The sequence below is a fragment of the Scyliorhinus canicula genome, chromosome 13, assembly GCF_902713615.1.
Source record: "Scyliorhinus canicula chromosome 13, sScyCan1.1, whole genome shotgun sequence".
Taxonomy (NCBI): Eukaryota; Metazoa; Chordata; class Chondrichthyes; order Carcharhiniformes; family Scyliorhinidae; genus Scyliorhinus; species Scyliorhinus canicula.
This window is the reverse complement of record NC_052158.1, coordinates 22,518,167-22,531,875: the sequence shown is the minus strand read 5'-3', so window position 1 is coordinate 22,531,875 and position 13,709 is coordinate 22,518,167. Positions and strand designations below refer to the sequence as shown.

The following is a 13,709-nucleotide window of genomic DNA, read 5'->3' as shown; positions in this document are numbered from 1 at the left end:
CAGTTAGGAAAGTGCATGCAATGTCAGCATTCAGGTAGAGAGAGCTATAATACAAGACTAGGAATGGACTTCTGAGGCTCTGATCACACCCATTTGCAGTATTTTCAGCGGGCTTGCCGCCGGTGAAATGAAAGGGATATGAAATAATATAGGCTTCCATACCAGCAAGTCCGAACTCTGATAAATCCTTATCCTGGTAAATTACTTTGGCAAGTTCCGTCCAAACCTAGCCGCGACTTTAGCCCCCATCCACCATCTGAGAAATAATGTGTTGGCCTTGGAAAGGCTCCTGAGGAGGTTCACAAGAATAATCCCTGGAACAAAGAGCTTGTCCTATGAGGAATGGTTGAGGTTTCTGGGTCTGTACTCATTAAAGTTGAGAAGGATGAGGAGGGATCTTATTCAAACGTACAGGATATTGCGTGGCCTGGATATAGTGGAAGTGGAGAGAATCTTTCCTGTTGTTGGAAAAACTAGACACAGAGGACACGATCTCACACTAAAGGGACAATCCTTTAAAACAGAGATGAGGAGGATTTATTTCAGCCAGAGGGTGGTGAATCAGTGGAACTCCTTGCCCCAGAAGTCTGTGAGTGCCTTTAAAGCAAAAATAGATAGGTTCTTGATCAACAAGGGGATAAGTGGTTATGGGGAGGAGATAGGAGAATGGGGATGAGAAAAATATCAGCTTTGTGTTCATGGCGGAGCAGACGACGGGCCGAGCGGCCTAATTCTGCTCCTATGTCTTATGGTATTATATAGCTGCCTCTGTATGTCCACGGTTACTAAGCATCCAGACTCGGGAGTCAGGATCAACAGGAGGTAAGTGCGACTCATGTCAAGTTTTGTACAGTGCAAACTCCGCTGAGATTTGCGTCAAGATCCTGTCTCAGTCAACAGATCATGGTCCAGTCAAGTCACATGCCTGACCGTTGTAGCCACCTAAAATGGATGCTGAGCTACAAAATAGGTCAAGCGCTAAGACTGCTGGGAAACAGACAGTTTAGCCAGAACAGCAGTCTGCAAAGAGCATTTTGCATTCTGCAGCAGCAGAAGCCAGTTTGGGAAGCCAGGTGAGAAGACCTTAGCTAGGTGCAAATGGCAAAACGCTTTGCATGCTAATGAGGCAATCAGACCTGAACACCCACACAATAGATACATTTGGTTCTGAATGGACACATTCTAATCAAGGCCCAGACATCGAGGCACCAGAAACCTCCAAACAAAAGGACATAAGAAACGCCCCCTCCATCACGGAGACCCCCTCGCATTGGGGAATTAATCCAGTATCGATAAGAAATTGATCCAATAGGTAGAGCCCGCCCAAGAAGAGGGAAGGACAATGGAACCCCTATAAAAGATAGGGACCTCGTGTTGTCCGCTCTGCTTTTCCGTGCTCCGGCTCTGACCACGACCTAGAAGATCCACTCTGACTCCAGCCGTTGAGCACCAGCCGCCGAACCGTAAGTGCCAGTACGACGCTCGCTACGCGAACTAAGCCCGCTAGAACCCCCAGTGACCAGAACGCTTGCTGAAGGTTGTAGCCCAAGACCAGGATGAAGACCTCGCTCCCTGACCTTGCCTGTTCCTGTTAGATAAGTATTCTGATTACTTTAGTTTAGTCATAGCTTAGTCTCTTAGTGTGTGCATGAATATTTATTATTACTGTATAATAAATATTATCGTTTGGACCTTACTAATCGGTGTATCGTCTTTATTACTTTGAACTTGACCTTGGAATACTAGTGACGTTGTCTATACGGCAACTGGCGACTCCTAAAGCTGAATAAATACATACGACAGAGCCTAGTGGTGTTAAGCACTTGGAAGTTAATACACCCCAATAAACGCGTTTTACGCCCATAGCAAAACGTGCAACACCGTCATCATTTAGTCCTCACACAAACATACCGATCCATCAGGTTTCATGACTCGGATGACCAGAGCCGCCCGACGGAGAACTGCAGCAATCATATGATGTCCTATTCAAGATCCTCCTTGCACCGCGGAGACATTGCGCACGGAACAATCCTTGTTGAACTATTGGGCCCACACTTCCTCGTGCCACGGCTAGTTTAATGGCGCCTAAGATATCCTGGACTACTGATGGAAACGGTGCCAGAACCCAATCAGGACCAAATGGGTGCACATCGCATACCCATCGCAAATCTAACCACAAGAGCTGTAACCAGTAATGACCCAAGTTCGGACCGCTCTCGTCGACTGCGACCAGAGGAAGGTTTGGAAATTGTTGATGATATTCGACCGGAACAGTTGAAGTTCCCACATTTGTTAGTGGTACCCCTGTAGAAGTGGCCAGACTCGCATGAGTGTTTGGCACTGGTCACTGACTTCATGACATTAAGCATCTGTCCATAATCACACTCTGTCTCCTACCATGTGATACATCATACATCCACGTGATTAATGTACCCTGTATCTCACGTGCATTTGCCTTCTCAATAAGTTTCCCATGAGGGAACTTGTCAAAGGCCTTGCTGAAATCTATGTAAATTACATCAACTGAAATACCTTCATCTATACTTTTGGTTACATGCTCAAAAAAAAATTAAATTTGATATGCATGAACTCCATTTGACAAAGCCATGCTGACTATCCCTGATCAAACCTTGAGTCACAAGTAGCGATAGATTATCCCCTTCAGAATCGTCTCCGGTAGTTTCCCAACTCCTGACGTGAGACTCAATGGTCTGTAGCTTCCTGACTTGTCTCTACAGCCTTTGTTAAATAGTCGGGCCACAGTAGATGGTCTGCAGTCCTCTAACACCTCCTCCGTAGCGAGTGGAATTCAAAATTTGGTGAGAACCCCGGCAACCCTTGCCGCTCACAGGGGCGGCGGACACAATTCAACCGTACAGCGAGAGTTGTCCACTTTTTGTCCCGCCAAAACTTTGTCAATCCCCAAGACATTATGCTCAAGAACATCAATTTGAGGGCAGCACAGTGGCCTAATGGTTACCACAGCTGCCTCACGGCGCTGAGGTCCAAGGTTCGATCCCGGCTCTGGGTCACTGTCCGTGTGGAGTTTCCACATTCTCCCCGTGTCTGCGTGGCTTTCGCCCCCAAAACCCAAATCTCCCCGTGTCTGCGTGGGTTTCGCCCCCACAACCCAAAAATGTGCAGAGTAGGTGGAGTGGTCACACTAAATTGCCCCTTAATTGGAAAAAAATAATTGGGTACTCTAAAAAACATTTTTTAAGAACGTCAATTTGTTCCCGAGTTCCATAACTATCTTCTCCCTCTCTTGGGTGAAGACAAATGCGAAACATTCGTTCAAGCACGACCATTGTGCTCTTCCTGCACCCATAGATTTCCCCCTTGATCTTTAATGGGCGTGGCCCTTTCCTTGGTTATCCTCTTCCCATTGATATACTCACATAATATCTTGGTAGTTCCCCTACTTTTACCAGCCAGAGCTTTCTCAGATCCCCTCTTTGCACAATTTGTTAACCTCCATAGGAACTGCTTTAGCACAAGGCTAATGCAGACAAGGGCAGGCCAGCAGCATGGTTCAATTCGCGTACCAGCCTCCTCGAACAGGCACCAGAATGTGGTGAATAGGGGCTTTTCACTATAACTTCATTTGAAGCCTACTTGTGACAAAAAGCGATTTTCATTCATTTCGTCCGACATTTTATGTACTCCAATAATGCCTCTGCAGACCTTCTCCCTTTAGACAAATTGAAAGTCTCTCCTTTCCTTCTAATCGTAACCTGAATGTCTCTGGTCATCCATGATTCCCTGGGTTTGCTACACCTTCCTATTACCCTTGAGTGAATATATTGTGAGTGTATCCTTCCTATTTCATCTTTGAACGCCGCCCACTGTTCTTCTATAGGTTTCCACACAAGCTAATATTTCCAGACTACCTTGGCAAGATCCAGCTTTCTTTTTTTAAATACACTCTCCCCAACCCAAACCTTCTTTTTGCAACTTGCCTATTGCTTTGTTTAAATTGAACCATGCCGTGGCGGTTATCACTATAATACTCCCCCACCAAGACATCAGCCACCTGTGCGGCTTCACTCCCCAGAAAAAGGTCCAGTTGTCCTGTATATAGTTAAATAGTTTACTATTACGGTGGCTAGCTTTCCCACAGTAGATGTCCCATTGTTGAGGGAAGGGGGGTAACCAACCTCCTCAGTTCCAATCGAGTCTGATTGGCACTTGCTTTGGTGTCATAGCCTGAGCACTGCCAGTCCCTGGATAATTGTTTGGCACTTTCTTTGGAAATGGCTACCTCCACCGCAAATAAATTATGTCCCGTTGATGACACCCATTTTCGCCCTGGGGAAATGTCACTAGCTATCCACTATATCCATGCATCTCATCACCTTGGACACCTCTATCATGTCATCTCTCTTCCTTCTTCTCTCCAGTGAGAAAATCCCTAGCTCACTCAAACATTCTTCATAAGACATGCCCTCCAGTCCAGGCAGCACCCTGGCAAAACTCCTCTGCACCCTCTCCAAAGCATCCACATAGACTGACTTGTCTATAATTTCCAGTGATTTCCCTTTTCCGTTATTTGAACAGGGGAACAACATTCGCCTCCCTCCAATCATTCGGTACTAATTCAGTGGAGAGCGACGATGCAAAGATGATCGCCAACGGCGCAGTAATCTCCTCCCTCACTTCGCTTGGTAACCTTAGGTATATCCCATCTGGCACAGGGCCTTATCTATCCTAAGGCTTTTCAAAATTTCCAGCACATCCTCCTTCTTCATATAAACCTGATCGAGTCTATTACGGTGATTCACTGTTCTCATGAGCAACAATGTCCCACTCTCTGGTGAATACTGAGGCCTTTATTTAAGGCCTCCACTACCTCCTCAGACTTTAGGCACTAGTTTCTTCCACTATCCCTGATTGGCCCGACTCTCACTTTGATCCTCAACTAATTTATAACGTAAGTGTAGAACGCCTTCGGGTTTTCCCTAATCCTTTCCGCCACGGGTTTTTTGTGCCCGCTTCTAATGGGGCTTGTTGATCATTTGCTTGCTTATAGAACATAGAACAGTACAGCACAAAACAGGCCCTTCGGCCCTCGATGTTGTGCCGAGCAATGATCACCCTACTCAAGTCAACTTATCCACCCTATACCAGTAACCCTACAACCCCCCCGTTAACCTTATTTTTTAGGACACTAAGGGCAATTTAGCATAGCCAATCCACCTAACCCGCACATCTTTGGACTGTGGGAGGAAACCGGAGCACCCGGAGGAAACCCACGCACACATGGGGAGGAGGTACAGACTCCGCACAGACAGTGACCCAGCCGGGAATCGAACCTGGGACCCTGGAGCTGTGAAGCATTTATGCAAACCACCATGCTATCGTGCTGCCCCGATCGTGGTGATTCTCCTCAATGTAGCATGGTAACATGGTAACAACAACCGTATGGTTATGGATTCCTTATTTAACTTAAGGACAGTGTGCATTCCAATTTATCCGCTGAAAGAAGAATTTGACCGCCCAGCAGGAATTACATAAGAACATAAGAACATAAGAACATAAGAACTAGGAGCAGGAGTAGGCCATCTGGCCCCTCGAGCCTGCTCCGCCATTCAATTAGATCATGGCTGATCTTTTGTGGACTCAGCTCCACTTTCCGGCCCGAACACCATAACCCTTAATCCCTTTATTCTTCAAAAAACTATCTATCTTTACCTTAAAAACATGTAATGAAGGAGCCTCAACTGCTTCACTGGGCAAGGAATTCCATAGATTCACAACCCTTTGGGTGAAGAAGTTCCTCCTAAACTCAGTCCTAAATCTACTTCCCCTTATTTTGAGGCTATGCCCCCTAGTTCTGCTGTCACCCGCCAGTGGAAACAACCTGCCCGCATCTATCATATCTATTCCCTTCATAATTTTAAATGTTTCTATAAGATCCCCCCTCATCCTTCTAAATTCCAACGAGTACAGTCCCAGTCTACTCAACCTCTCCTCATAATCCAACCCCTTCAGCTCTGGGATTAACCTAGTGAATCTCCTCTGCACACCCTCCAGTGCCAGTACGTCCTTTCTCAAGTAAGGAGACCAAAACTGAACACAATACTCCAGGTGTGGCCGCACTAACACCTTATACAATTGCAACATAACCTCCCTAGTCTTAAACTCCATCCCTCTAGCAATGAAGGACAAAATTCCATTTGCCTTCTTAATCACCTGTTGCACTTGTAAACCAACCTTCTGTGACTCATGCACTAGCACACCCAAGTCTCTCTGAACAGCGGCATGCTTTAATATTTTATCGTTTAAATAATAATCCCGTTTGCTGTTATTCCTACCAAAATGGATAACCTCACATTTGTTATTGAATTATTGAAGATGATATAAAATATAATTTGCAGGATATGGTATATGAAATGTGAGGAGTGAAGACCACCCGACTGTTATAGATCAAGCCGATGATGATACCTTTACCTTCCAAAATATAAAAGTATGCTAAAATAAATGGGAAATCCGCAGTTCTCGCGGAATGGAATTAATATTCTTAGTAAAAGAGGTGACATAGAACACGGGGAAATTATAACCAGGAAAGAAACTCAACGATTTCGATTCTACCTCGCCAAATCGGTAACTTCACTTAATTAAATTAAGTGTAATTGAATTTCATAAATGATTCTTCTCGCATTATATTATCCTAAGATAAAAAATGTAGAATATGGTGCATTACATTTTATCCCGTGTAACCCAGCTTGATTTGAGACCCATGACAGAAAATGCGCAAGCAACTGTGCTCCCATTTACTCTGTAGATATATAAAAAATATCCACCTAACCCGCACATCTTTGGACTGTGGGAGGAAACCGGAGCACCCGGAGGAAACCCACGCACACATGGGGAGGAGGTACAGACTCCGCACAGACAGTGACCCAGCCGGGAATCGAACCTGGGACCCTGGAGCTGTGAAGCATTTATGCAAACCACCATGCTATCGTGCTGCCCCAATCGTGGTGATTCTCCTCAATGTGGAGCTTGTCGGTAGATATTTTGTTTTCAGCCTACGCGTAAACGTTTTCAGCAAATTTAACGGCAAATCTTAGGTTTAACTTTCGACCGTTCACGTGCCAATGTAGGCTTAAATGCTTCGTGTTGATATTTACACTATGTTTTTCAACAATACGAAATCTGAACCGTTAAACGGTATTATATGGAAGGAAGCCATACGTGGTTAGATTTTTTGAACATTCTAGAATTTCCATTACAGAATTAGAAATAGGAAACGCACAGTTTAAACAACCCATGTACCTGCGGTTTTATAATCGATTCTTTCATCTGTCCAAGATAAATTAACAAAAATATGTCGTGATTGAGCATGAGCATATGCGCGCGCCTGTGAGTGTGCATCTGATTAAGAATGACGGTCGAATCCAACATAAAGCTTCCAATTACGCAGTATGTGAGGAATAATAGTTCCCTTGACTTAATTGCAGCGATTGCATAGTGCTCCCAGTGGAATAATATAAGAATTCCAAATGTGAAACATTTTAGAAAGTAATGTTGGATTTCGTTTTCATTTCTCCTACCTGCCCTTTTTAATTTTCCCTCTAGTCTTGCGATTTCTGCAGAAATAGAGAACATTTTTGCAATATAATTCCCATTAAACTATCTTATTTCGGTATTTTGTTTAGAAGTGATACATTCACAACCGAACAAGAGTCATATGATACTCGAAACGTTTGCGATGTTTCTCGATCCAGAGATGTTGCTCGACTGATTGATTTTCTCCGGTATGTTTCTGAAGCCGAGTCGGGTTTCGTACTAAATCGCATGCGGAGCCTCATGGCATTGTGCCGGGACGTGAGATTTGACTAGGGTGGGCAGGGTGCATTGCGGCCCGTGGGGGTCTTATGTGAGGCCTGTTGTGTGCGAGGCTTGTCTGGATTTTACGAAATATTTACTCTGGTTTTGGAAGTGATTGTTTTTAGCTCTAGCTATTTCAGAGAACCTATCAGTGTTTAACTGGCAGAATCATTTGAAGCTAATGAGTTAAGCAGTTTCTGTCGGGCGGTTTGCAGCCCAATAAAAGTAACACTCCTGAGCCACTGCCGGTTAATTCTTGGCGTGAGAACTTTCTAACAGGTTTCTGAGCACATCATTGGAATACCTCATAGAACAGTACAGCACAGAACAGGCCCTTCAGCCCTCGATGTTGTGCCGAGCAATGATCACCCTACTTAAACCCACGTAACCCGTAACCCAACAATCCCCCCATTAACCTTACACTATGGGCAATTTAGCATGGCCAATCCACCTAACCCGCACATCTTTGGACTGTGGGAGGAAACCGCAGCACCCGGAGGAAGCCCACGCACACACGGGGAGGACGTGCAGACTCCACACAGACAGTGACCCAGCTGGGAATCGAACCGGGGATCCTGGAGCTGTGAAGCATTGATGCTAACCACCATGCTACCGTGAGGCCCCTTTTTTTTTATAAGGACGATAGAACATACAGCGCAGAAGGAGGCCATTCAGCCCATCGAGTCTGCACCAACCCACTAAAGCCCTCATTTCCACCCTATCCCTGTAACCCAATAACCCCTCCTCACCTAAATTCGAATGTGGTGAACGAGGAAGTTCTGGGCAGATTCGTACATAGTTAACTAATTGTGTCGATAAGTAATAACATGCACGAGAGACCATGAGTGTTCGAATGCATTCGAAAAATATTCAGAGATACGTGGACGATAAACGTCATAGAAATTAGTAGGAACATATATGTATAAAACAAGGTTGAGAAACGATGATCACACGTTGGAGAAGGGAAATTCCCAAATATGATTTCGTTATTTTCTTTTCAGATTCGACATTCTCCACGGTTTCCCTATAAAGCTGGTTCACGAAACTTCATAACAGGTAATATTTTTCTTTGTTGAACGGATTTATTTTTCTTACAGCTTGGTCAGCGTGTTGCCGACAATTCTCTACATGTCCCTGACGGGGTATTAACACCAATGGACGCTGGTCGAATTTCACAGCTGCCGACTTCTCTTCACCGATTGGTCCTGTAATGGATTCGGTACGCCCAAAAAAGAGGACTTCCCAATGAGACCCCAAAGATGCTGATTCATATTTTGTATAATTGGATCAGATCTATCTCCGTTCAAAGGCAGTCACGCAACACTACCATTTTCGATGATGAAGGAAATCATAAATCAGCCGCAAATATATATATTTTCCATTTTTTATTTTTTCAGTAGTTACCTTTATCCTTGTCCGTTCCTGTTTCCAAGTGCATGTAAGATATAAATTTCAATATCATGCAGCAGTTGTAAGCGACTATTTAAACACAGCAGTTGACAGTTATTTTGGTGCTCGACAACGCGAATCTATTTTTTTCAATTTCAATTTCTACATAAAATTTTGTCATTTGGCAAATTATACAAGTTTCTTTATATATTGTGAGCGTAAATATATCTATATATGTGTGTGTGTAGTACAGATACGCCAACGTGTTGCACTTGACTGGCATACATGGCCGTGGAAACTAAAATAATCTTTATTCTATCCTTACGTATAATTAAGTATTTATACTAATGTATTATTCAATACAATTAAAATATTCTCACCCATTAGACCTTTTAACCTTTGGATTTCTGAAGGAAGTTAGATTTTGTTTTTGGCAATAATTAATATCTGTGATTATAAGGATAATTAGCAGGTGAGGTCACTCGAGACTGTAATGACAATCAGTGCCACGATAGCTGATCCTTTGTTTCAGCACCCCCTTTTAGCCTCTTCGCGTCATTCCAATTCGCCCAGAAATTAAACTACTATATACCCATGCCTTATGTGCCCAACAATGGATATCCAAAACATGCTGGAGAATTCAAAACATGTGTAATCCTTTAAATTAGGAGGATTACTCAAGTCTCTTTCCTAAATGCTTGACCGCAGAACACGTGCCTGCAACCCTGTGTTCTGGATGACAAAGCTGGAAAATAATAACGTTTTAACAACTGCAATGCCATGCCTCTTTAGCATCCAATGTATTTACATTATTTGAGCTCCAATTTTTCCAAAGACAAAAGATCACAAACACAATTTATTAAGAATATCATCGTAGGAGAAGGCTCTGAAATTCGGAATCAGACTGTTCTATTTTCGTTGCTCTACCCCCATATATATTATTTTCTCTAGATATTGATACAGAATTGTGGACTACATTCCCGAAGTAGTTTTCAACATATAGCTACAGCTGTCTACAGACAGACGCCTTTGATGTTTATTTGCAATAAAATATGACATGTTTTTGTCTTCCTAACGACCTGCCGATGAACATTTAATCATTCTTGTTTTTAAATTCAGAGCACCCAATTCATTTTTTTCTAATAAAGGGACAATTCAAAGTCCCCAGTCCACCTACACTGCGCATGTTTGGGTTGTTGGGACGAAACCCACGGGGAGGATGTGCAAACTCCACACGGATAGTAACCCAGAGCCGGAATCGCACTTGGGAGCTCGGTGCCGTTAGGCAGCAGTGCTAACCGCTGCGCCACAGTGTTTCCTAACATTTACACATGTAAAGAAGTATTCATCTTTTCTTATACCGGATGTATATAGTCGAGATTACCGCTCGGTATGTTTCACCTGCATTCTTGCTTCCCATTCCCTTTGCGAATTCTTCTTTATCTGTTGGCACCTAACTTTCGCACGTTGCCTCGTAATTTCAGTTGGCGTCGGCTGCCTTTTTTTGTCTATATCTTAAATATCGGCTGTGCGCAGTGGAAGTCCAACATTGATTCTTAAGGCATGATATTACTTAGAGACTTCATGACATTTCCACATTTATCCATATCCACTTTCTTGCACTTTTGGTGCCTCATCAATCAATGCTAAAATATTGTAATTACTCGACGAGTACACACCATGTGCATTGACTGGCAGGGTGAAACCCGATCAGATAAATTTGCAAACCCCAGTACTATACATCTTTTTGCTCTCCTTGATGCGCACTCTCAGTTACTCTTTGAGACGTCTAATACTTACAAGCACCGACTTATCTTCTGTACAGCCATGTGGTTTTTCCTGATCGTGGTTTGCATTTCCAAATGAATTGCCTATTCTTCGTCAGTAATGGGTTTCAGCCTTTTGTGTCGCAACGTCTGCCACCCTTTCGCTTACCTTTCCATTGTAGTAATGTATAGATTAGCTGTTAAGTATTAAAGTGCGAGCTTATCCAGTGCATTTTCCGAATTAAATTATGAGGAAAATGCTGGCTGCCGTTCAACCTGGCTATTGGGTGCTTTCTCAAGAAAGTAATTATTTTATCAACCGTAAATTTCCGTCTTGAAAGCATGTTGAATGAACATAATATGTATTTCTAATGAAGGATTCTAGCATTTTTCAAACAGTGGGTGTCCTATCTCTGATTTCTTGAAAAGCCGAAAATGAAGATAATAATAATAAAAGAGAAATATAACGTAGGAAGTAAGGAATCAAAACTTAACAGTCTTAGCACAAAAACTAGATATTTGCCGATACAATGGTGCCGTTTTTCACGCGATTGCTTTGGATTCTTTAACACATTTATAAGAGTCGAATCCGGACACGCTCTTAATTCTGTCAGCGTCAGAACGAATGAGTAATTTAAATGAAATCTTACCAAACCTTTAAAAAATGGCTGAATTGAATATATTGCAATATATTTTCAGGAAGGTATAAAAAATGCGCTCGTAATTTGTTACAGAATGATAATGTCTCGATTGACTTACGTGCTCTTAGATTTTGAAAACAGGCAATCGGCGAGATTATAATAACACATTTACGGACGTGGGACGATCTGTAACAAATGGCGTGGGATTAACATTAGAACTAGAGAACTCAGCAGAAAAATTGAGGGGACACTATTTACATTGACGTCAAATTAACTGAGAAATAATATTGTACGGAAGGCAACAGATGGCGTTTAATTGATAGTTTTGTATCTGGAATGTATTTTCTCAGCCAAACATCTTGGAAGGTTGGAAGCTGATATGACAGCATGAACATTTAGGGTAGCACGGCAGCACAAGTGGATAGCATTGTGGTTTCACAGCGCCAGGGTCCCAGGTTGAATTCCCGGCTGAGTCACTGTCTGTGTGGAGTTTGCATGTTCTCCCCGTGTCTGCATCGGTTTCCTCCGGGTGCTCCGGTTTCCTCCCGCAGTCCAAAGACATGCAGATTAGATGCAATGGCCATGACAATTTGCCCTTAGTGACGAAAAAAGATAGGAAATGTTACTGGGTTACGTGGAGAATGTGGACGTGAGGGCTTAAGTGGGTCGGTGCAGACTTGATTGGCCGAAGCACCTCCTTCTGCGCTGTATGTTCTATGTTCTAACGTAGAATGCAAAGGGACTATGACTACTGAATTTCAGAATATGATTGAGAGGTTACGTGACACGTATTTGTTCTGACATTGCGAAATTAAGTGAAAAGGGAAGAAAAAAGTGACCTCCTGACAATGCGCTGTAAAATGGGATACACATCTATATTTAGCTGTCACAGTGGTGAATGCAGTGACAATCACTAAGGAGAATGTAATGGGAAAACTGAAAGGTCTGAAGGTGGATAAATCACCTGGACTGAATGGTCTACACCCCAAGGTTCTAAAAGAGATAGCTGAGGAGATTGCAGAGGCATTGGTGGTGATCTTACAGGAATCACTGGAGGTAAAAACGGTCCCAGACGACTAAAAAGTGGCTAATGTAACACTACTGTTTAACAGGGGAGGGAGGCAGAAGCCGGGAAATTATACGCCGGTTAGTCTGACTTCGTTCATTCTTAAGATTTTACAGTCCATTGTAAAATATGAGATTGTAGAGAACATAGAAGTGCATGATAAAATAGGACTGAGTGGCGGCAGCAGAGCGCAGGGCAGTTCAAGCAGCGGCCCGGACCGAAGCGGGGGCCGGACCTGCAGGAAGGAATGAACTACCGACGACCAACACCCCCCACCCCAGCAGGAGAGCGCAGGGTGCGACGAGCGGCGGGGACAGCAGCGGAGAAAGCAGCGAGGTCCAACCGATCAACAGATCTCCTCCTGCCCCCACCGGCAGCGACCACCACGAGGCAGGAAAAAGAGTGGACGACCAGCAAAACCGCTCGAGAAGGAAAAATGTCAGGGTAGTGGGCCTACCGGAGTGGATCGAGGGTAGAAACCCTACGACATACGTCGCCGAGATGCTGGGCAACTTAGTTGGGAGGAAAACCTTTCCCAACCCACCAGAAATGGACATGCAGAGATGATGGGCGACTTAGTGGGGAGGAAAACCTTTCCCAACCCACCAGGAATGGTCAGAGCACACCGGTTGTTGCACCCGATGCCCAAGGCAGGGGACCACCCGACAGCAGTTATAGCTAAAGCGCACCGATACCAAGACACGGAAACAATCTTGCGCTGAGCCAGGAAAAATAGAACCTGCAAATGGGAAGGACACTCCACCAGAATTTACGAAGACACTTGGGCAGACCTAGTCAGGAGATGGGCTGAATTTAATAGAGAGAAAGCAGCTCTTCACAAGAGCAACGTGCGTTTTGGTATGCTGTAACCAGCGAAACTCTGGGTCATACCAAGAAAAAGACTGCTTATTGATAGACCTAGCCGAAGGAAACAAGTTTGACGAGGAACACGGGCTGGAAAACCAGCAGCTAGGGTAGAAATAAAGGGCCACTGGAAAGGGGCAACAACACGCC

The 13,709-nt window shown here is 43.9% G+C and overlaps 1 protein-coding gene across 1 annotated transcript in view; it reads right to left on the bottom strand.

Annotated features, from left to right (window-relative positions):
• The window catches only part of LOC119976524 (golgin subfamily A member 4-like), a 1,176,663-nt gene that overhangs the window by 861,012 nt on the left and 301,942 nt on the right, over positions 1-13,709 (bottom strand). Inside the window, exons 52-55 of the mRNA XM_038817077.1 lie at positions 9,603-9,629; positions 9,238-9,255; positions 7,557-7,592; positions 7,279-7,305 (exon numbers count right to left, since the gene is read on the bottom strand). Coding sequence (XP_038673005.1) covers positions 7,279-7,305; positions 7,557-7,592; positions 9,238-9,255; positions 9,603-9,629 — 108 coding nt within the window. The remainder of the gene's footprint in view (positions 1-7,278; positions 7,306-7,556; positions 7,593-9,237; positions 9,256-9,602; positions 9,630-13,709) is intronic.